General features: G+C 44.8%; 1 protein-coding gene across 1 annotated transcript in view; it reads right to left on the bottom strand.

Annotated features, from left to right (window-relative positions):
* Positions 1 to 1,980: 1,980 nt before the first annotated feature.
* The window catches only part of iqch (IQ motif containing H), a 188,260-nt gene continuing 164,988 nt past the window's right edge, over positions 1,981 to 25,252 (bottom strand). Inside the window, exons 19-23 of the mRNA XM_045706147.2 lie at positions 20,485 to 20,637; positions 12,496 to 12,621; positions 12,128 to 12,189; positions 3,663 to 3,771; positions 1,981 to 3,397 (exon numbers count right to left, since the gene is read on the bottom strand). Of these exons, the coding sequence (XP_045562103.2) occupies positions 3,287 to 3,397; positions 3,663 to 3,771; positions 12,128 to 12,189; positions 12,496 to 12,621; positions 20,485 to 20,637 (561 nt within the window). The 3' untranslated portion in view covers positions 1,981 to 3,286. The remainder of the gene's footprint in view (positions 3,398 to 3,662; positions 3,772 to 12,127; positions 12,190 to 12,495; positions 12,622 to 20,484; positions 20,638 to 25,252) is intronic.

Here is a 25,252-nt window from a genome sequence, read left to right on the forward strand (position 1 = left end):
CACCCTGACCAAACCTAAATAGAGACATAAAAAAGGCATACCACTGAGTTGAGCCACTGTCCCAGGACCAGTTCTTAGTAGACCCTGTTGTTACAATGATGTACCTGGAACACCAGAGAGACACTTCAGGGGAGGGTTAACTGGTCCTGGGACAGTGGCTCAACTCAGTGGTATGCTATCATTGTAACAACAGTGTCTACTAAGAACTGGTCCTGGGACAGTGGCTCAACTCAGGTCAGGGCGTGACCCTATATACAATTTGTGGGCAGAACTGAAAAGGCGTGTGTGAGAAAGGAGGCCTACAAACCTGACTCAGTTACACCATCTCTGTCTGGAGGAATGGGCCAAAATTCACCCGACTTATTGTGGGAAGCTTGTGGAAGGCTACCCGAAACGTTTGACCCAAGTTAAACAATTTAAAGGCAATGCTACCAAATACTAATTGAGTGTATGTAAACTTCTGACCCAGTGGGAATGTGATGAAAGAAATAAAAGCTGAAATAAATCATTCTCTCTACTATTATTCTGACATTTCACATTGTTAAAATAAAGTGGTGATCCTAACTGACCTAAGACAGGGAATTTTTACTGGGATTAAATGTCAGGAATTGTGAAAAACTGATTTTAAATGTATTTGGGTAAGGTGTATGTAAACTTCCGACTTCAACTGTATGTAGGCAGCAGCCTCTATGTGCTAGTGATGGCTATTCAACTGTATGCCGAGGTCACTAGTCTCCCCTTGACTTAAATTGATGACTTTAAACACGCTGAAGAACTTGTCTTCAAAGTCTAGGTTCTGTGGCGGTGCTTGGTTACTTGATAAAGGGGAAGCAGCCCGTCCTCAGCATCTGGTAGTTGCCTCCCTGTACCTACCGCCCAGTGAAATTGGACCGTTTCAAACTGGTCGTTGGTGACGGCGCTGTAGCAGGAAGCTGCAGGACGCAGTTGTCCTTTCTTTCATAGTGCCTCGGAAACAGGACAACTTTGAGGAAGATGTTGTGTATACGCCGGTGTACTTCTGTCATGCTATTAACTAGCTAGCTAGCTAGCTTATGGCACCCGCATAATATTAGGCCGGGGGGGGGGGGAATAAAGTGTGGACGTTCTTCAAAGTACGCCAGCTGTAAAGACCACCAGATTGGTACAGTTTTTATTTTTTTTGCTTATTGGGTTGAAATGAAATGATACTAGATTACTTTAGAAAAAGAAACCTGGTGTTGACTGATCAGATTAAATGATTGACATAAAGAGCCGTTGTGTTGAACACTGTGCGATGTTTAACAGTGAGAACGGCAGAATGGTGAACTTACTAAATGAAATGAGAAGTTGACTGTGTGATATTAGGTTGCTTCTTGTGTAAATATTTTCCGTCTGGATTTTAATGATTTGTATAGTCAGTAAGCTAGCTTGTCAACACAGGAAAATGAGGCTAACCGTTCTGTCTATTATCGTATTTGGCCAACGGTCTCCTCTGAGGAGAAAGACAACGCTGCTTCATAGAATGTAGTCTCATGTCCGTTCTGTCAGAGTTTGGAAACATTATTATTATTATTTTGCTTTGGTCGATCAATTTTCAACTTTTTCAAGGTGCTAACCTATCCGGGATCCTCGGAACCTCCCCCTAACGCCTCGATCAGACCGACAGCTTCATCAACGCTGAATGATAAATACTGCAGTCCAACTGTTTTTTTTTCATGATGTAATCCAACATGTTTAATGGATATGTGTTCAACAACAGTTCAACATTCAAACCTTCTGCTGCTATTACTGTTAAAATCCACACAGATTTAATGTGATACCTAAGCTGGTTAAATCCAATGTAACACCACACAGAAAGCAACTGCTGGGTTTGATTCATGTTTTATTTGACCTTTAAAATTAACTAGTCAGTTAACTAGCCCAACGCTCTAAACCACTAGGCTACCCTGCCGCCCCAAGGACGCCCCAAGGACGTCCCAAAGATGTCCCAAGGACGCCCCAAAGATGTCCCATGGACGTCCCAAGGATGTCCCAAGGATGCCCCAAAGATGCCCCAAGGACGCCCCAAGGATCGTAAGGAACTTCAACCAGAGAGAAAGATGGACGAGAGACGATGCAGAAAAAAAATGTGTCTCCCTTCAGCAGTTGGCATTTCTTCGTCGTTTCGCCAACCGAGCCACAAGGAGTGTTTTCCCCCCCCCTGAAGTTTATTTGATCGAATAGAAGGTTCGTAAGTTGTTACGAGTTTAACGATATAAGTAGAATATGTGAAATCCTGGCAGCTTTGAGGAAGAAACAAAAATCATTTTATATAGGAGTTGTATTGAGACGGCTATGCATATTCATGATATGAGGCTAGCTAGCATAGCATCTCTCTCCAGTGAATACAGGCGGCTGACGTCAACAACCCTCGTCGAATATTTTCAAAAAAAAGAAAAGGATTATAATAATGAGATGTATGCACCAATCCAAAGAAAGGATAGGCGGGAACTAGACGAATCCTTTCCGTGACGTTTTGTTGGACTCTCATTGGTTAGGGTGGAGAGACATGCATCTTGTCAATATATCCATAATCTTTGCTTCAACTCACCCTGTAACTGAATATAGCAATATATTTCGTCTGACCAGCAACATAGCACAGCGAACTTTAGTTCCTAGCTGAAGGGTGATTTTTCGATAAATTACTCTCTACATTAAATGTATATTTGAATCTATCATAATGTTTTTTTATGGACTTAACTTCAGTTGCTCTAAATACATTTTTTGTCATTTATCAGATGCTCTTATCCAGAGCGACTTACAGTAGTGAATGCATACATTTCATACACTTCATACATTTTTTTCTCCGTACTAGTCCCCCGTGGGAATCGAACCCACAACCCTGGCGTTGCAAACACCATGCTCTACCAACTGAGCCACACGGGAACTTGTTCCCTGATTGTGTTTAGGCTACAGTATGAACAATCACACATTAACAGAGGTCACAGTCGTTCAGGGATGGAATAATGTATTTTCCCTAGTAAGTAGGAAAAACTCTATGAAATACATATAGAAATAGATAATAGGGTCTAAAATTATCAGTTGGAATAATTGGCATTGAGATCTGATCAAAACGGCCGCATTTCTTCCATAAAGTGACCAAGTCATCCTAGTTGTGTGTGTGTGTGTGTGTGTGTGTGTGTGTGTGTGTGTGTGTGTGTGTGTGTGTGTGTGTGTGTGTGTGTGTGTGTGTGTGTGTGTGTGTGTGTGTGTGTGTGTGTGTGTGTGTGTGTGTGCGTGCGTGCATGTGCGTGTGTGGGAGAGAGGGTCAGTGATCCAGTTTAGTCCGGACAGCAACAGTCTCCTCTTCTTCTTTGGTCACCTGGGATTTATTCTGGATTGTAATTCCCAAAACCTCTTCTATGTCCCTAATCAGATCCTGCAGGTAACACACAAGGCAACAGGCTTTACAGTTCACTAACAAACACACCATCTATAACATTACCACTCAGGGTTCAATTTCAATTTCAGTTCAGAAAAGTAAAAGCAAATTCCACATGTTCCTTATTGAAAAGCATTTGAAGAGAATTTGGAATTTTGCAGTGCACTTCCTGAACCACTTATAAATCGTTCATCAAGTCATAATATCACACATCGCGCTATAATTTGTTGTTGTTGAGATTGTTAGCTCATTAACAGCGTACCTTAAAGTTAGTCTCTCCCTGCATGTTGGGAGCTGATACCTCCTGATGGATGACGGACAGGTTACGAGCAAAGGTCATCAAGGCGCCCTGGAGGTCGTCACTGACGGTTCTGTTAAACGAACACAATAAGACAAAACCACGTTTACTAACGATCCTCGCTGCCCGGGTAAACAAACAAACAAATCACCACGTTTGGCTTGTCGTGTGTGTGTGTGTGTGTGTCTGTCTGTGTGTGTGTGTGTGTGTGTGTGTGTGTCTGTCTGTCTGTGTGTGTGTGTGTGTCTGTGTGTGTGTGTGTGTGTGTCTGTGTGTCTGTGTGTGTTTTTTCCAAGTTTTATTAGTCGTATGTATGCGGATACACATGGCGTACACTGTCCAACGAAATGCTTACTGGCAGGCTCCTTCTGGACAATACAACAACAATAAGAACTAATACAAGATAAGATTACCAACATAAAGTAAATGGAGAATATAATAAAACAAATTATCATCAGTATAATACAGGAAGACACAATTTATACAATATTTACATGTGTTTTGGGGAAAGAGGGATTTAAGGGGGGGGGGCAAGTGCTATTGACTGTATGTTTTGTTTATTCCATGTGTAACTCTGTGTTGTTGTATGTGTCGAACTGCTTTGCTTTATCTTGGCCAGGTCGCAATTGTAAATGAGAACTTGTTCTCACCTTGCCGACCTGGTTAAATAAAGGACTTGTTCTCAACTGGCCTACCTGGTTAAATAAAGGACTTGTTCTCAACTAGCCTACCTGGTTAAATAAAGGACTTGTTCTCAACTAGCCTACCTGGTTAAATAAAGGACTTGTTCTCAACTGGCCTACCTGGTTAAATAAAGGACTTGTTCTCAACTAGCCTACCTGGTTAAATAAAGGACTTGTTCTCAACTAGCCTACCTGGTTAAATAAAGGACTTGTTCTCAACTAGCCTACCTGGTTAAATAAAGGTGTATAATAAACTGAGCAATATTTAGCAACTATAATAAGAGTCTGATAGCAGCATTTTTGATGTGTGTGTGTGTGTGTGTGTGTGTGTAAGTTGAGTGTGTGTGCGTGTGCGTGTGTGTGTGTGTGTGTGTGTGTGTGCGTGTGCATGTGGTCTAAGGTGTGGAGAATCAGTGCAGGTGGTCAGTCCTGTTCAAGTGTTCAGCAGTCTGATGTAACCGGTCAGGATGCTCTCGATGGTGCAGCTGTAGAACCTTTTTTCGAGGATCTGAGGACCCGTGACAAATCTTTTCAGTCTCCTGAGGGGGATGAGGCGTTGTCGTGCCCTCTTCACGACTGTCTTGGTGTGTTTGGACCATGATAGATCCTTAGTGATGTGGACACCGAGGAATTTGAAGCTCTTGACCTGCTCCACTACAGCCCCATCGATGTGAATGGGGGCGTGCTCGGGCCTTCCGTTTCCTGTAGTCCACAATCATTTCCTTTTTGTCTTGCTGACATTGAGGGAGGGGTTGTTGTCCTGGCACCACGCTGCCAGTTCTCTGACCACCTTCCTATAGGCTGTGTCATCGTTGTCGGTGATCAGGCTGTTGCAGACCACTGTTGTGTCGTCAACAAACTTAATGATGGTGTTGGAGTCGTGTTTGGCCACGCAGTCATGGGTGAACAGGGAGTACAGGAGGGGACTAAGCACTCACCCCTGAGGGGCCCTAGTGTTGAGGATCAGCGTGGCAGATGTGTTGTTGTTTACCCTCACAACCTGGGGGTGGCCCGTCAGGAAGTCCAGGATCCAGTTGCAGAGGGAGGTGTTCAGTCCCAGGTTCCTTAGCTTAGTGATATGATTGGAGGGCACTGTGGTGTTGAATACTGAGCTGTAGTCAATGAACAGCATTCTCACATAGGTGTTCCTTTTGTCCAGGTGGTTGAGGGCTAGGCTTGGGCAGTATGCAGAATGTCATACCTTCAAACCGACCTTGTGCCATCCTGGGAAAACGGTAATACCGGCACTGAACACAAGGGGAGCCGCTATTTTCTAACCCCACTGAGCCTCTGTAATTCGATTGTTAGCAATGCTAACAAGTACATGTATAATCTCATAGCGAATGCTAGCTAAATGCTAACAAGCTCTTGTAGGACAGTTATAAAAGTAACTCACAGTTTGCTGCACGCACAAAACAAATGATAGCCAGTAAAGATCTTGATCCAGGAGGGGTATTCTCTGCTGTTACCAAGAGAAGCTTGATTTTGCAAGAAGCTAACCACTTAGCTAGATAGATAACTAGCTACTGAGTTAGCAAACCAAATGCACAACTGCAGAGCATATAGCACATTTGAGTCAATTAAATGATAAGATACTGTATCTAGTTTGCTGTCAAAAGTAGTTCTGCAGGAGGGGTGAAGTCAGGCGCAGGAGACTCAGGTACGTGAAACACGTTTAATGAAGAATGCAAGTCCAAAGAACCGAACTGACAAGGCAGGGTAAAAATAATTCCAAACAAGACAAACACAATCTAGGAATGAAGCGGGACGCAGCCCGAAAAACACGGAACATATTCTGAGGACAAGAATAATTTACCCTCAACCTACAACAACAGACGCAAAACAATCCCGCACAACCTCAAACACAAAACAGACAGACTAAATACCCCACTAATTACTAAACACAAAACAGGTGCTACCCTAACCAGACATTACCAAACGAAACAGAAAAGGAAAATCGGTGGCAGCTAGTAGGCCGGCGACGACGACCGCCGAGCGCCGCCCGAACGGGGAGAGGCGCCACCTGTGGACGTTGTCACACTGGCAAACATTTAGTTGTGAATTCCATACTGTCGCTATACTCCAAAAGGGTTCTTTGGGTTTTCCCGTAGCAGAACCGTAAAAAAAAAAATATTTTTTTTTTAAATAAATGTTTTATTGAATATCCGAAACATACAATATACTTGCAGTGAAGCCACTCAACAACTACATCCTACCAGTCATCCAACAGATTCCCATTCAGAGCGACACACAGAAGCATCCAGGGTGTCACGTACTGACCAGTATAAGGGGTTAATTGTTATGGTAGTTTGGTCAGGACGTGGCAGAGGGTATTTGTTTTATGTGGTTCGGGGTGGTGTTTTTGTAGAAGGGCGTTTGATTTATTATTTCCGGTTTTGGTTTATGTTCTAGGTGTATTATGTATTTCTATGTTTAGTCTAGTGAGTGTATTTCTATGTTAGGTTAATGGGGGTTTGGGACTCTCAATTGGAGGCAGGTGCTTCCTCGTTGCCTCTGATTGAGAGTCCTATATATGGGTAATTGTTTGGTGTAGGTTTTGTGGGAGATTGTTTCTTGTCTAGCGTGTGTGAGCCTGAGAAGACTGTTCGTTTTGTTATTTTGGTGTTCATTTTGAGTTTAATAAAAGTTCAAGATGAGCAACCACATACCTGCTGCATTTTGGTCCTCCTTTCCCAACGACAACCGTGACACAGGGTCAATGCCCTGCTCAAGGGCACGTTGACAGATCTACCACCAGGCTAAAAAACATGAACCCTGAACCCTCCAAGATCCCCCCACAGTTCCCCAATAGCTGCTCCCTCCACCCTCCAAGATCCCCCCCACAGTTCCCCAATAGCTGCTCCCTCAACCCTCCAAGATCCCCCCCACAGTTCCCCAATAGCTGCTCCCTCAACCCTCCAAGATCCCCCCCACAGTTCCCCAATAGCTGCTCCCTCAACCCTCCAAGATCCCCCCCACAGTTCCCCAATAGCTGCTCCCTCAACCCTCCAAGATCCCCCCCACAGTTCCCCAATAGCTGCTCCCTCAACCCTCCAAGATCCCCCCCACAGTTCCCCAATAGCTGCTCCCTCAACCCTCCAAGATCCCCCCCACAGTTCCCCAATAGCTGCTCCCTCAACCCTCCAAGATCCCCCCACAGTCCCCAATAGCTGCTCCCTCAACCCTCCAAGATCCCCCCCACAGTTCCCCAATAGCTGCTCCCTCAACCCTCCAAGATCCCCCCCCACAGTTCCCCAATAGCTGCTCCCTCAACCCTCCAAGATCCCCCCCCCACAGTTCCCCAATAGCTGCTCCCTCAACCCTCCAAGATCCCCCCCACAGTTCCCCAATAGCTGCTCCCTCAACCCTCCAAGATCCCCCCCACAGTTCCCCAATAGCTGCTCCCCCCCTCCAAGATCCCCCCCACAGTTCCCCAATAGCTGCTCCCTCAACCCTCCAAGATCCCCCCCCCACAGTTCCCCAATAGCTGCTCCCTCAACCCTCCAAGATCCCCCCCACAGTTCCCCAATAGCTGCTCCCTCAACCCTCCAAGATCCCCCCCACAGTTCCCCAATAGCTGCTCCCTCAACCCTCCAAGATCCCCCCCACAGTTCCCCAATAGCTGCTCCCTCAACCATTCGAGACCCCCTTCCACCGCCCCCCCCCCCCCCCAACAAGAAGACAAATAAAAAATACAATGAATTATATTCCCCAAGAACCCCCATAATGCACCAACAACCAAGAGAATGAACTAAAGAGAAAAAAAGGAAATTACATAAGAAAACGGCAAACAACAATGCAAATGTTTTTTTAATTTTTTTATAAATAAATACATTTAAAACCTCAACATCAAGGACAACTGAAATCATAACAGAAACGCCGACTGTATATGTTTGTGTGCATGTCTGGCACTATTACATGTATGTGTGTGTTCTTGTATGTGTTTATTTGAATGAGAGTGTGTGTATATGCATGTGTACAAACACCTGCACGGCATCAGCCTCGGGCAAACCGGCATTAGTTGTAAAAACACTGCCACTCAGTGTCATTCAAATGTACTTTTTATTATGTTTTATTTTGCTTTTATTTATTTATTTACTTTTATCTTTAACCATCATTCTATCTCCCACACAGCAACTCCACTCCCACTTGTCTCCAATTCCACATGCCAACCCTCAGCTTCCCTCAGCCCATCCCATCTATCTCTGCTGGCCACCCACTTCCTGTTCCAACCCATCCCAACCCTCAGCTTCCCTCAGCCCATCCCATCTCTCTCTGCTGGCCACCCACTTCCTGTTTCAACCCATCCCAACCCTCAGCTTCCCTCAGCCCATCCCATCTATCTCTGCTGGCCACCCACTTCCTGTTTCAACCCATCCCAACCCTCAGCTTCCCTCAGCCCATCCCATCTATCTCTGCTGGCCACCCACTTCCTGTTCCAACCCATCCCAACCCTCAGCTTCCCTCAGCCCATCCCATCTATCTCTGCTGGCCACCCACTTCCTGTTCCAACCCATCCCAACCCTCAGCTTCCCTCAGCCCATCCCATCTATCTCTGCTGGCCACCCACTTCGGATTTCTACGCAACACATATCTTTCAACTATGCTGTGATGTTTAACGTACAATTTCAAATCTATCTAATCGAATAGAATCCACAGATTGCATGTTGAAGATAAATACTTTTACTAAGAGTATTAGTATATTAGTAATTGACTGACCCGGTCTCTCCAGATCTCCTAACAGTACTATTTCTAGGGTCATAAGCATCGACGGAAGGGGACCAAAACGCAGCGCGTATAGTGCTCATCGTCTTTCTTTATTTTGACAAAGTGAACACTTGAACAAAAATACTACCAAACGACAGTTCCGTAAGGTACAAGACTATAACGGAAAACACATCCACCCACAAAAACACAGGAAAAACAAGCTGCCTAAGTATGGCTTCCAATCAGAGACAACGAAAGACACCTGCCTCTGATTGGAAGCCATACATGGCCACACATAGAAAAAGAAACATAGAAATAGAAAACTAGAACCAAAATCACCTAGAACCCAAAAACCCCAAAACACACAAAACAACCACCCCCTGCCACGCCCTGACCATACTACAATGACAAATGACCCCTTTACTGGTCAGGACGTGACATCTAGGGTCAATTTGAGATCAATTCTATGCATTTTCAGGCATTCCTGAACCTGAGACCAGAAACAGGCTACCTGAGGGCAATACCAAAATAAATGGTCTATTGATTCTGTATCCTCACAGCAAAATCTGCAGAGCTTCGATGACTTTATCCCCCAAATATTCAACATTTTGTTGGTGGCAAGAATTCTATATAATAACTTTAGCTGAAAAGTATTTTATCTTGCATTGTTTTATATATCAACTCATACACCCTGTACCATGGAATCGGTACATCAAACATCTCTTCCCAACTATTTTGCAATCTGTATGGCACTGGAGAACCGTTTTTGGTTCCAGGAAGAACCCTTCTTGGTTCTAGGTAGAACCCTTCTTGGTTCCAGGTAGAACCCTTCTTGGTTCCATGTGGTAGAACCCTTCTTGGTTCCAGGTAGAACCCTTCTTGGTTCCAGGTAGAACCCTTCTTGGCTCCAGGTAGAACCCTTCTTGGTTCCAGGTAGAACCCTTTTTGGTTCCAGGTAGAACCCTTCTTGGCTTCAGGTAGAACCCTTCTTGGTTCCAGGTAGAACCCTTCTTGGCTCCAGGTAGAACCCTTCTTGGCTCCAGGTAGAACCCTTCTTGGCTCCAGGTAGAACCCTTCTTGGTTCCAGGTAGAACCCTTTTTGGTTTCAGGTAGAACCCTTCTTGGTTCCAGGTAGAACCCTTCTTGGTTCCAGGTAGAACCCTTCTTGGCTCCAGGTAGAACCCTTCTTGGTTCCAGGTAGAACCCTTCTTGGCTCCAGGTAGAACCCTTCTTGGCTCCAGGTAGAACCCTTCTTGGTTCCAGGTAGAACCCTTTTTGGTTTCAGGTAGAACCCTTCTTGGTTCCAGGTAGAACCCTTCTTGGTTCCAGGTAGAACCCTTCTTGGCTCCAGGTAGAACCCTTCTTGGTTCCAGGTAGAACCCTTCTTGGTTCCAGGTAGAACCCTTCTTGGTTCCAGGTAGAACCCTTCTTGGTTCCAGGTAGAACCCTTCTTGGCTCCAGGTAGAACCCTTCTTGGTTCCAGGTAGAACCCTTCTTGGTTCCAGGTAGAACAATTTTCGGTTCAATATAAAACCCTCTGTGGAAAGGATTCTACATGGAACCCAAAATGATTCTACAAGGAACCCAAAATGATTCTACAAGGAACCCAAAATGATTCTACAAGGAACCCAAAATGATTCTACATGGAACCCAAAATGATTCTACATGGAACCCAAAATGATTCTACATGGAACCCAAAATGATTCTACAAGGAACCCAAAATGATTCTACATGGAACCCAAAATGATTCTACATGGAACCCAAAATGATTCTACATGGAACCCAAAATGATTCTACAAGGAACCCAAAATGATTCTACAAGGAACCCAAAATGATTCTACATGGAACCCAAAATGATTCTACATGGAACCCAAAATGATTCTACATGGAACCCAAAATGATTCTACAAGGAACCCAAAATGATTCTACATGGAACCCAAAATGATTCTACATGGAACCCAAAATGATTCTACATGGAACCCAAAATGATTCTACATGGAACCCAAAATGATTCTACATGGAACCCAAAATGATTCTACATGGAACCCAAAATGATTCTACATGGAATCCAAAAGTGTTATTCCTGGAACCAACAAGTTTTTTTTTTTTTTAGGGTTCTCCTAGGGGGAACAGCCGAAGAACCCTTTTAGCTTCTAGATAGCACCTATTTTTCTAAGAGTGTAGATCACCTGGCGCGTGTTGCACACCGGTGAACGACTCAGAAGGCTCGGGTCTCTCGTCGTTGTTGTTTTCTTGCAAACAAGCTTTGTGACTTGGAACTAAGGGTAAGCTACATAATGAAAAATGATGTGTCAAGTGAAATGAAGAATGCAAAATCTGCTTTATCTCCTAAAGAATTGCACACGTTGACTGCAGGTAACTGTATTTACTTAAAAAGTAGCTACAAATATATATATATTTCAAAAAAAACATCAAAGAAATAGATTCAACGGTATTGAAAAACTGTCCTGTGGCTTTGTGCGTGCGTGCGTGCATCGGCGGGGGGAGGGGCGGGGGAGTATCCGCGGGCCGGTTGTGGTGGGCCCGGTTTGGGTTCAAGTCCACTCCAGGGACGTTTTTTTGGGTCCCAGTCCATCCCTGCCTACAGTCATCAGCTATTGTGGGGTCGTCAGCGGTGTGTGTGTGTGTGTGTGTGTGTGTGTGTGTGTGTGTGTGTGTGTGTGGTGTGTGTGTGTGTGTGTGTGTGGTAGATAAATGAGTACTTCAGCTGAGTTGATCTCCAGTCGTTGGGGAGAGATGTGGTGAACAGACAACGGTTCAACAGCAGTAGCATGTAAACCACAGGATTGGTGTGATTAGATACAGTATCTTCAATAACCGATTCCATACAAACTGCTGAGGATTTCCATTCACTAAACCGAAAGGGACATGCTAATCCTTTAAAGGAATGAGGTGTGTCTACGATCCTCTCTTATTCAGTTAAAACTCTCTGTTCTCCCTCATTCATTTTAACAGAACAGGTCTAAAGGCCTTTCGTGTTTGTGTGTGTTTATAGTGTGTTCATTTAAAGATACTCACACCATTCCCAGACTGTATCTCTCACAGCTGTCATGGAGAACAAAGACAGTGCCTTGCTTTTCCTACAACACAGACGATAATACACAGTGTATATTTTAACAAACGTGTTTCTACACCTGCATTGCTTGCTGTTTGGGGGGGTTTTAGGCTGGGTTTCTGTACAGCACTTTGAGATATCAGCTGATGTAAGAAGAAGAAGGGCTTTTATAAAATACATTTGATTTGATATATTCATTTTCTAACTATCATTAAAACGTAAAACTACAATTTTAGTTTTACTTTTTTACATTTGTTGTAAAAAACAAACAAAAAAACCCCACTATATTGTTACTTGCCAGTGATAGGGTTATACTGAGACAACGCCATACCTTGATGTCGAAGCCGATGCCTTGAGCCTTGCACATCTGGAAGAAGACACTATAGTGCACCATGGACAGATTGGTGTGGAGCAGCCGGCTCCCCAGGACAGCATAGTGACTGGCCACCGCTGGGAGCTGTAGAGAGAACCATTACCGCCACTAGTACTACTGTACCATTATTAGAATTATTCAGAAGAAATGAAGATGAAGCCACAGAAGACAGAAGTTGTAAAAAAGATAGAAATATTAAAAAAGAAAATGACCTGCATTGAAAAGGTTCAAAAAAAAGTGAAAGAGATGAAGCCAGAGAGACAGATTGTAGAAGAGGTAAACAGGAAGTATATAGCCTGGTGATTGTGGAAGAGGTAAACAGGAAGTATATAGCCTGGTGATTGTGGAAGAGGTTAACAGGAAGTATATAGCCTGGTGATTGTGGAAGAGGTAAACAGGAAGTATATAGCCTGGTGATTGTGGAAGAGGTAAACAGGAAGTATATAGCCTGGTGATTGTGGAAGAGGTAAACAGGAAGTATATAGCCTGGTGATTGTGGAAGAGGTAAACAGGAAGTATATAGCCTGGTGATTGTGGAAGAGGTAAACAGGAAGTATATAGCCTGGTGATTGTAGAAGAGGTAAACAGGAAGTATATAGCCTGGTGATTGTGGAAGAGGTAAACAGGACGTATATAGCCTGGTGATTGTAGAAGAGGTAAACAGGAAGTATATAGCCTGGTGATTGTGGAAGAGGTAAACAGGAAGTATATAGCCTGGTGATTGAGGAAGAGGTAAACAGGAAGTATATAGCCTGGTGATTGTAGAAGAGGTAAACAGGAAGTATATAGCCTGGTGATTGTGGAAGAGGTAAACAGGACGTATATAGCCTGGTGATTGTAGAAGAGGTAAACAGGAAGTATATAGCCTGGTGATTGTGGAAGAGGTAAACAGGAAGTATATAGCCTGGTGATTGTGGAAGAGGTAAACAGGAAGTATATAGCCTGGTGATTGTGGAAGAGGTAAACAGGACGTATATAGCCTGGTGATTGTAGAAGAGGTAAACAGGAAGTATATAGCCTGGTGATTGTGGAAGAGGTAAACAGGAAGTATATAGCCTGGTGATTGTGGAAGAGGTAAACAGGAAGTATATAGCCTGGTGATTGTAGAAGAGGTAAACAGGAAGTATATAGCCTGGTGATTGTGGAAGAGGTAAACAGGACGTATATAGCCTGGTGATTGTAGAAGAGGTAAACAGGAAGTATATAGCCTGGTGATTGTGGAAGAGGTAAACAGGAAGTATATAGCCTGGTGATTGTGGAAGAGGTAAACAGGAAGTATATAGCCTGGTGATTGTGGAAGAGGTAAACAGGAAGTATATAGCCTGGTGATTGTGGAAGAGGTAAACAGGAAGTATATAACCTGGTGATTGTGGAAGAGGTAAACAGGAAGTATATAGCCTGGTGATTGTGGAAGAGGTAAACAGGAAGTATATAACCTGGTGATTGTGGAAGAGGTAAACAGGAAGTATATAGCCTGGTGATTGTGGAAGAGGTAAACAGGAAGTATATAGCCTGGTGATTGTGGAAGAGGTAAACAGGACGTATATAGCCTGGTGATTGTGGAAGAGGTAAACAGGAAGTATATAGCCTGGTGATTGTGGAAGAGGTAAACAGGAAGTATATAACCTGGTGATTGTGGAAGAGGTAAACAGGAAGTATATAGCCTGGTGGGCAGATGCTGTATTATTGCATTATAACTCCTATTTGGTTTTAAAGGTCCACTTTGGCCACGAAAAAACGGTCCAACTCCGACCCCCATTCGAAATGTTCAAACAGAAATGGGCTGTGCCTTTGGTGGTTCGTCGATGTGTCATTCTGGTCATGCGCGCAGACACCGACGTAGCTAGTTCATAACCTACGTAGCTAGTAAGCTACGTCACATCAACACATACAGGAGGAGTTACTGGCTAGCTACAGTGGCTAGCTTAGCTAACTCCTCCAGTATGTGTTGTGGCGTAGCCAGTTTGTTAGCTAAGCTAGCCACTGTAGCTAGTCAGTAACTCCTCCAGTATGTGTTGATGTGATGTATCTAGTTTGTTAGCTAAGCTAGCCACTGTAGCTAGCCAGTAACTCCTCCAGTATGTGTTGATGTGATGTAGCTAGTTCGTTAACTAAGCTAGCCACTGTAGCTAGTCAGTAACTCCTCCAGTATGTGTTGATGTGATGTAGCTAGTTCGTTAGCTAAGCTAGCCACTGTAGCTAGCCAGTAACTCCTCCAGTATGTGTTGATGTGATGTAGCTAGTTCGTTAGCTAAGCTAGCCACTGTAGCTAGCCAGTAACTCCTCCAGTATGTGTTGATGTGATGTAGCTAGTTCGTTAGCTAAGCTAGCCACTGTAGCTAGTCAGTAACTCCTCCAGTATGTGTTGATGTGATGTAGCTAGTTCGTTAGCTAAGCTAGCCACTGTAGCTAGCCAGTAACTCCTCCAGTATGTGTTGATGTGATGTAGCTAGTTCGTTAGCTAAGCTAGCCACTGTAGCTAGTCAGTAACTCCTCCAGTATGTGTTGATGTCATTTCACAGGATTTGTTTTGGGATGGAAGCTGGATTTGTTTTGGGATGGAAGCCCCCCCCAAAAAAATATAAGCATTAAATGACCTGGCGTTTTGGCCCAAATTCGACCTTTAACATTAGCATCAATACTGTGCTTCTGAGAGCTCAGTAATCTCAGTTTAGGGTTTGGAATTTTAAGGGGGCATAATATGTGTGGCAGATCACCTCATTATTATGGGGCATAATGTTGAACCTATTGGCTGGGGGGGCGGGGGGGGGGGGGGCATAATGTTGAACCTATTGGCTGGGGGGGTGGGGCATAATGTTGATCCTATTGGCTGGGGGGGAGGGGCATAATGTTGAACCTATTGGCTGGGGGAGGGGCATAATGTTGAACCTATTGGCTGGGGGGGTGGGGCATAATGTTGATCCTATTGGCTGGGGGTGAGGGGCATAATGTTGAACCTATTGGCTGGGGGGGGGCATAATGTTGATCCTATTGGCTGGGGGGGGGCATAATGTTGAACCTATTGGCTGGGGGGGGGGGGTATAATGTTGAACCTATTGGCTGGGGGGGGGGATATTATGTTGAACCTATTGGCTGGGGGGGGGGGGGCATAATGTTGATCCTATTGGCTGGGGGGGGCATAATGTTGAACCTATTGGCTGCGGGGGGGGGGTATAATGTTGATCCTATTGGCTGGGGGGGGGCATAATGTTGATCCTATTGGCTGGGGGGAGGGGCATAATGTCGAACCTATCGGGGGGGGGCATAATGTTGAACCTATTGGCTGGGGGGGGGTATAATATTGAACCTATTGGCTGGGGGGGGGGTATAATGTTGAACCTATTGGCTGGGGGGGGGGGGGCATAATGTTGATCCTATTGGCTGGGGGGGGGCATAATGTTGAACCTATTGGCTGCGGGGGGGGGGGGGGTATAATGTTGATCCTATTGGCTGGGGGGGGGGGGCATAATGTTGATCCTATTGGCTGGGGGGAGGGGCATAATGTTGAACCTATCTGGGGGGGGGGGGCATAATGTTGAACCTATTGGCTGGGGGGGGTATAATGTTGAACCTATTGGCTGGGGGGGGGGGGGGTATAATGTTGAACCTATGGCTGGGGGGGGGGGCATAATGTTGATCCTATTGGCTGGGGGGGGCATAATGTTGAACCTATTGGCTGGGGGGGAGGGGTATAATGTTGATCCTATTGGCTGGGGGGGGGGGCATAATGTTGATCCTATTGGCTGGGGGGGTGTGGGGGGGGCATAATGTTGAACCTATTGGCTGGGGGGGGGGAGGGGTATAATGTTGAACCTATTGGCTGGGGGGGGGTGGGGGGCGTGGCATATCACCTCATTATTATTATTATTATGGGGCATAATGTTGAATTACATTCTGGGTTAGAGTTTAATTGTCATGGAGCATTGCGGTGCCAGTGTAGATGGGATAGAAGTTGCTGAAGTTACTACACATGTCCTGAGGGTCATACAGCGTTGAGGTCGGGGAGTATACTGTGCGATTTGTAATAACGGTGTTTTGGGGAGTATGTGTGATTAGCGAACATGATGAGCGCTGGGCAGCAAAAAGGGGGCTCCATTAAAAAAAAGGGACCTTCAATAATTAATTGGAGGGAGGAACAAACTAATGTTTTGAAAAGACATGCCAGGTCACTGACATGTGATGCCAGATACAAGATACAAAATGATAGCATCATGACTCCAATAGTCTTCATTTTACTTTTGGGATAGAAAACACTATTAAAACAGTGTGGCAAACGCATAGAAATAAAATGACTAGAAAGGCCAAAGCCTCTTAAGAGCACAGCAATTTGTCTGAATGTATCATTCTAGTTCTATGTCATTCTATTTCTATGTCATTCTATTTGTATGGGCAAACACACAATAGTACAATACTTATATCCAGAAAAGGTAATTATGTAGAAGTCAGAGACAGCGTGTGTCCTAAGTTAAGTCAACACTAGAAAGGTTCAATAGTTAACACAGTCAGGGTTTAAAGGGATCGAGCAGGTTGAAAAGAGAGAGGGGCCGCTAGCAGAAGAGATGCAGCAGGGCTAAAAGCCCCCTGTCTACTTCAGAATACCCAGCTTCAGGACTAAAAGCCCCCTGTCTACTTCAGATACCCAGCTTCAGGACTAAAAGCCCCTGTCTGCTTCAGGACTAAAAGCCCCCTGTCTACTTCAGATACCCAGCTTCAGGACTAAAAGCCCCCTGTCTACTTCAGATACCCAGCTTCAGGACTAAAAGCCCCTGTCTGCTTCAGGACTAAAAGCCCCCTGTCTACTTCAGAGACCCAGCTTCAGGACTAAAAGCCCCTGTCTGCTTCAGGACTAAAAGCCCCCTGTCTACTTCAGATACCCAGCTTCAGGACTAAAAGCCCCTGTCAGCTTCAGGACTAAAGCCCCCTGTCTACTTCAGAGACCCAGCTTCAGGACTAAAAGCCCCCTGTCTACTTCAGATACCCAGCTTCAGGACTAAAAGCCCCCTGTCTACTTCAGAGACCCAGCAGCAGGACTAAAAGCCCCCTGTCGACTTCAGAGACCCAGCTTCAGGACTAAAAGCCCCCTGTCTACTTCAGAGACCCAGCTTCAGGACTAAAAGCCCCTGTCTGCTTCAGGACTAAAAGCCCCCTGTCTACTTCAGATACCCAGCTTCAGGACTAAAAGCCCCTGTCAGCTTCAGGACTAAAGCCCCCTGTCTACTTCAGAGACCCAGCTTCAGGACTAAAAGCCCCCTGTCTACTTCAGATACCCAGCTTCAGGACTAAAAGCCCCATGTCTACTTCAGATACCCAGCTTCAGGACTAAAAGCCCCCTGTCTACTTCAGAGACCCAGCTTCAGGACTAAAAGCCCCCTGTCTACTTCAGAGACCCAGCAGCAGGACTAAAAGCCCCCTGTCTAGTTCAGATACCCAGCTTCAGGACTAAAAGCCCCCTGTCTAGTTCAGATACCCAGCTTCAGGACTAAAAGCCCCCTGTCTACTTCAGAGACCCAGCTTCAGGACTAAAAGCCCCCTGTCTACTTCAGATACCCAGCTTCAGGACTAAAAGCCCCCTGTCTAGTTCAGATACCCAGCTTCAGGACTAAAAGCCCCCTGTCTACTTCAGAGACCCAGCTTCAGGACTAAAAGCCCCCTGTCTACTTCAGAGGCCCAGCTTCAGGACTAAAAGCCCCCTGTCTACTTCAGAGGCCCAGCTTCAGGACTAAAAGCCCCCTGTCTACTTCAGAGACCCAGCTTCAGGACTAAAAGCCCCCTGTCTACTTCAGAGACCCAGCTTCAGGACTAAAAGCCCCCTGTCTACTTCAGAGACCCAGCTTCAGGACTAAAAGCCCCCTGTCTATTTCAGAGACCCAGCTTCAGGACTAAAAGCCCCCTGTCTACTTCAGAGACCCAGCTTCATGACTAAAAGCCCCCTGTCTAGTTCAGATACCCAGCTTCAGGACTAAAAGCCCCCTGTCTACTTCAGAGACCCAGCTTCAGGACTAAAAGCCCCCTGTCTACTTCAGAGACCCAGCAGCAGGACTAAAAGCCCCCTGTCTACTTCAGAGACCCAGCTTCAGGACTAAAAGCCCCCTGTCTACTTCAGAGACCCAGCTTCAGCCCATAACTCGTTGTGATGGCCGTGTGCTTCCATTTGTCAGAGCCAGTCTCCTCACACAACAATAAAAGTATGTCTGCCCAGCAGGGATTTAATTGTGTTTGTAATATCCAGCGGGCTCTAATGATAGGCCAGTTCTAAAGACATTATCACGCAGCAGAGCGCAGGGTCGGAGACATATTGTTGTGTTACTGGTGCATCGAGAGACACACACACACACACACACACACACGAATGTAAATGGATGTTCGATAAAAAATAAGACCAGTGGCGGACTAACAAGCGTAGACTCCTGTGTGTCCCTCCTAATAAAAGGAGTGTATTGTTTAGAGGCCTGGCTGGCTTGATGCACGTCAAGTTAATCTAATGCGGCGCTCTGTTCAGGCACGCACAAACACACACACACACCACAGCTTGCATAATGAACACTATATCTATGCATTATTAATGGCTTCATTATCCGGGCTCATCAGTCAAAATGATAATGGATTAATTTAGCAGCTAAGCACCGGTTGGGTTCAGGCCAGAGCAGGGAGGCCGTAATTACAGTATTTAGTTGTATTTAAATAAATAAAACACGGATCAATGTGGGTGGATCTTATTGTGACACACTGAGATAATATTCAATGATAGATTTAAGCAATAAGGCCTGAGGGGTGTGATGGAGGAGGAGGATGTGGAGGACCTGGAGGTAGTGGAGGAAGAGGAGGAGGTAGTGGAGGAAGAGGAGGAGGACCTGGAGGTTGTGGAGGAAGAGGAGGAGGTGGTGGAGGAGGTGGAGGAAGAGGAGGAGGACCTGGAGGTAGTGGAGGAAGAGGAGGAGGTAGTGGAGGAAGAGGAGGAGGTGGTGGAGGAGGTGGAGGAAGAGGAGGAGGACCTGGAGGTTGTGGAGGAAGAGGAGGAGGACCTGGAGGTAGTGGAGGAAGAGGAGGAGGATGTGGAGGAGGAGGAGGAGGATGTGGAGGAAGAGGAGGAGGACCTGGAGGTAGTGGAGGAAGAGGAGGAGGATGTGGAGGACCTGGAGGTAGTGGAGGAAGAGGAGGAGGTAGTGGAGGAAGAGGAGGAGGATGTGGAGGTGGTGGAGTAAGAGGAGGGGGATGTGGAGGTGGTGGAGGAAGAGGAGGAGGATGTGGAGGAGGAGGAGGAGGATGTGGAGGTAGTGGAGGAAGAGGAGGAGGATGTGGAGGTGGTGGAGGAAGAGGAGGAGGACGTGGAGGTAGTGGAGGAAGAGGAGGAGGTAGTGGAGGAAAAGGAGGAGGAGGTGGAGGAAGAGGAGGACCTGGAGGATGTGGAGGTGGTGGAGGAAGAGGAGGAGGATGTGGAGGTGGTGGAGGAAGGTGTGGTGGTGGTGAGAAGCAGGTTGGTGGTTGTGGGGGTGGTGAGAAGCAGGTTGGTGGTTGTGGGAGGGGGTCAGAAACAGGTTGGTGGTTGTGGGGGGGGTCAGAAGCAGGTTGGTGGTTGTGGGGGGTGGTGAGAAACAGGTTGGTGGTGTGGGGGGTGGTGAGAAGCAGGTTGGTGGTTGTGGGGGGTGGTGAGAAGCAGGCTGGTGGTGTGGGGGGTGGTGAGAAACAGGTTGGTGGTTGTGGGGGGTGGTGAGAAGCAGGTTGGTGGTTGTGGGAGGGGGTCAGAAACAGGTTGGTGGTTGTGGGGGGGGTCAGAAGCAGGTTGGTGGTTGTGGGGGGTGGTGAGAAACAGGTTGGTGGTTGTGGGGGGTGGTGAGAAGCAGGTTGGTGGGGGTCCTAGGGACATACTACAGGAAGAAACAGGATTCTAAAACATATTATAAAATCCGTTTGAAGATAACAGAAATGAGAAACTAAAGGAAAGCCTACAGCAGTGTCTTTGGATCCTTTCTGGAGCAGGAAGGGCTTGGCGACCTCCAGACGACTCGTCCGGCAGTCCAGCTTTCCTCCCGTCACCAAGAGCATCAGCTGGGTCATGGCCAACTGGTTACTATAACTTAGGTCCAGGTCCACCGCCCACACCTAAACAGAATAATAGCTGATGTCACACACACACACACACACACACACATCACATCACCACTTAGATGCTAAGTCAATGAGCTGACATGAAAATAACAACAACAAAAAAAAGACTATTTCTTATACTAACACCTTTTAATAGTGGCAATGTTTAGTTTCTATCAGGGCTGATGGTGTGTTTCTATCAGGGCTGATGGTGTGTTTCTATCAGGACTGATGGTGTGTTTCTATCAGGGCTGATGGTGTGTTTCTATCAGGACTGATGGTGTGTTTCTATCAGGGCTGATGGTGTGTTTCTATCAGGACTGATGGTGTGTTTCTATCAGGACTGATGGTGTGTTTCTATCAGGACCGATGGTGTGTTTCTATCAGGACTGATGGTGTGTTTATATCAGGACTGATGGTGTGTTTCTATCAGGACCGATGGTGTGTTTCTATCAGGACTGATGGTGTGTTTATATCAGGACCGATGGTGTGTTTCTATCAGTACTGATGGTGTGTTTATATCAGGACCGATGGTGTGTTTCTATCAGTACTGATGGTGTGTTTCTATCAGGGCTGATGGTGTGTGATGGTGTGTTTCTATCAGGACTGATGGTGTGTTTCTATCAGGACCGATGGTGTGTTTCTATCAGGACCGATGGTGTGTTTCTATCAGGACTGATGGTGTGTTTCTATCAGGACTGATGGTGTGTTTCTATCAGGACCGATGGTGTGTTTCTATCAGGACCGATGGTGTGTTTCTATCAGGACCGATGGTGTGTTTCTATCAGGACCGATGGTGTGTTTCTATCAGGACTGATGGTGTGTTTATATCAGGACCGATGGTGTGTTTCTATCAGGACTGATGGTGTGTTTCTATCAGGACCGATGGTGTGTTTCTATCAGGACTGATGGTGTGTTTCTATCAGGACCGATGGTGTGTTTCTATCAGGACCGATGGTGTGTTTCTATCAGGACCTGATGGTGTGTTTATATCAGGACCGATGGTGTGTTTCTATCAGGACTGATGGTGTGTTTCTATCAGGACCGATGGTGTGTTTCTATCAGGACTGATGGTGTGTTTCTATCAGGGCTGATGGTGTGCGATGGTGTGTTTCTATCAGGACTGATGGTGTGTTTCTATCAGGACTGATGGTGTGTTTCTATCAGGACCGATGGTGTGTTTCTATCAGGACCGATGGTGTGTTTCTATCAGGACTGATGGTGTGTTTATATCAGGACCGATGGTGTGTTTCTATCAGGACTGATGGTGTGTTTATATCAGGACCGATGGTGTGTTTCTATCAGGACTGATGGTGTGTTTCTATCAGGGCTGATGGTGTGCGATGGTGTGTTTCTATCAGGACTGATGGTGTGTTTCTATCAGGACCGATGGTGTGTTTCTATCAGGACCGATGGTGTGTTTCTATCAGGACCGATGGTGTGTTTATATCAGGACCGATGGTGTGTTTATATCAGGACCGATGGTGTGTTTATATCAGGACCGATGGTGTGTTTCTATCAGGACTGATGGTGTGTTTCTATCAGGACCGATGGTGTGTTTCTATCAGGACTGATGGTGTGTTTCTATCAGGGCTGATGGTGTGCGATGGTGTGTTTCTATCAGGACTGATGGTGTGTTTCTATCAGGACTGATGGTGTGTTTCTATCAGGACTGATGGTGTGTTTCTATCAGGGCTGATGGTGTGCGATGGTGTGTTTCTATCAGGACTGATGGTGTGTTTCTATCAGGACTGATGGTGTGTTTCTATCAGGACTGATGGTGTGTTTCTATCAGGACTGATGGTGTGTTTCTATCAGGGCTGATGGTGTGTTTCTATCAGGACTGATGGTGTGTTTCTATCAGGACCGGGTGCATCGGCGTGTGTGTTTCTATCAGGACTGATGGTGTGTTTCTATCAGGACTGATGGTGTGTTTCTATCAGGACTGATGGTGTGCGATGGTGTGTTTCTATCAGGACTGATGGTGTGTTTCTATCAGGGCTGATGGTGTGTGATGTTGTGTTTCTATCAGGACCGATGGTGTGTTTCTATCAGGACTGATGGTGTGCGATGGTGTGTTTCTATCAGGACTGATGGTGTGTTTCTATCAGGGCTGATGGTGTGTGATGTTGTGTTTCTATCAGGACCGATGGTGTGTTTATATCAGGACTGATGGTGTGCGATGGTGTGTTTCTATCAGGACTGATGGTGTGTTTCTATCAGTACTGATGGTGTGTTTCTATCAGGACTGATGGTGTGTTTCTATCAGGACTGATGGTGTGTTTCTATCAGGACTGATGGTGTGTTTCTATCAGGACTGATGGTGTGCGATGGTGTGTTTCTATCAGGGCTGATGGTGTGTGATGGTGTGTTTCTATCAGGACTGATGGTGTGCGATGGTGTGTTTCTATCAGGACTGATGGTGTGTTTCTATCAGGGCTGATGGTGTGCGATGGTGTGTTTCTATCAGGACTGATGGTGTGTTTCTATCAGGGCTGATGGTGTGTTTCTATCAGGACTGATGGTGTGCGATGGTGTGTTTCTATCAGGGCTGATGGTGTGTTTCTATCAGGACTGATGGTGTGCGATGGTGTGTTTCTATCAGGACTGATGGTGTGCGATGGTGTGTTTCTATCAGGACTGATGGTGTGTTTCTATCAGGGCTGATGGTGTGCGATGGTGTGTTTCTATCAGGACTGATGGTGTGTTTCTATCAGGGCTGATGGTGTGCGATGGTGTGTTTCTATCAGGACTGATGGTGTGTTTCTATCAGGGCTGATGGTGTGCGATGGTGTGTTTCTATCAGGACTGATGGTGTGTTTCTATCAGGGCTGATGGTGTGTGATGGTGTGTTTCTATCAGGACTGATGGTGTGTTTCTATCAGGGCTGATGGTGTGTGATGGTGTGTTTCTATCAGGGCTGATGGTGTGTGATGGTGTGTTTCTATCAGGACTGATGGTGTGTTTCTATCAGGGCTGATGGTGTGTGATGTTGTGTTTCTATCAGGACTGATGGTGTGTTTCTATCAGGGCTGATGGTGTGTGATGGTGTGTTTCTATCAGGGCTGATGATTTGCAGGCTTTTTAGTACTTTCTGCACATCAAGATTAAAGGAATTCAACTCCACATTCAAACAGAAACAAACTGGTTTAATATAAAAAACCAACAAGCATTAATAGTAATCAGATATATATAGATAGAGATAGAGATAGATATAGATAGATAGATATATATATATAGATATATATAGATAGATATAGAGATAGATATAGATAGATAGAGATATATAGATAGAGATATATAGAGATAGAGATAGAGATAGATAGAGATAGATAGATATATATAGATAGAGACAGATAGAGATATATATAGATATATATATAGATAGAGATATATATAGATAGAGATAGATATAGATAGATATAGACAGATATAGATAGAGATATAGATATATATAGATAGAGATATAGATAGATATATATAGATCTAGATATATATAGATATATATAGATAAATATAGATATAGATATAAATATAGATAAAGAGATATATAGATATAGATAGAGATAGATATAGATACAGATGGATAGAAATATAGATAGAGATAGATATAGATATATATAGATAGATAGAGATATATAGATAGAGATAGATAGAGATATATATAGATAGATAGATAGATATATATAGATAGAGATATATATAGATATATATAGATAGAGATATATATATATATATATATATATATAAATATATATATAGATAGAGATTTATATAGATATATATAGATATATATAGATAGATATAGACAGATATAGAGAGATATAGAGATATAGATATATATAGATATAGATAGATATATATAGATCTAGATATATATAGATATATATAGATAAATATAGATATAGATATAAATATAGATAAAGAGATATATAGATATAGATAGAGATAGATAGATATAGATAGAGATGGATAGAAATATAGATAGAGATATATATAGATATATATATAGATATATATATAGATATAAATATAGATAGATATAAATATAGATATATATAGATATATAGATATAGTCCTTAAGGTCTTAGCTTCATCAGGTATCAATCAACATTATTACATTATTATCGGACAGTGTAAAAAAAACACTGCCACATTAATACCTTTTAGTCCTTAGGATGTTATCCACCGTGAGAAGCATTAGGGGAGAGAAACACGGTTATTAACTCTAGAGATGTGGATACTACAGCTTATAAGGCATGACTAGCTTCTCGTAGTGTAGTCAGTGGGTAATGTGTCTCTCTCTCGGTTATTAACTCTAGAGATGTGGATACTACAGCTTATAAGGCATGACTAGCTTCTCGTGTGTGTGTGTGTGTGTGTGTGTGTGTGTGTGTGTGTGGCTGCACGGTAAATGACATCATTAGAAGTATATTAAAGGGGTCGTGACTGGTCATCTGGTCGTGGCCCACTGTTTAAAACATGGCTAATTTCTCCATAATAACCTTGGTTGTTCCTCCCAAATGGCACCCTATTATTCCCTACGTAGTGCACTACTTTTGAAACAGAGTCCGTGGAGATCTAGTCTAAAGTAGTGCACTACTTAAGAGAATAATAGGGTGCCATTTGG

This window comes from Salmo salar, chromosome 23 (assembly GCF_965601325.2).
Source record: "Salmo salar chromosome 23, fSalSal1, whole genome shotgun sequence".
In the NCBI taxonomy this organism is placed as follows: domain Eukaryota; kingdom Metazoa; phylum Chordata; class Actinopteri; order Salmoniformes; family Salmonidae; genus Salmo; species Salmo salar.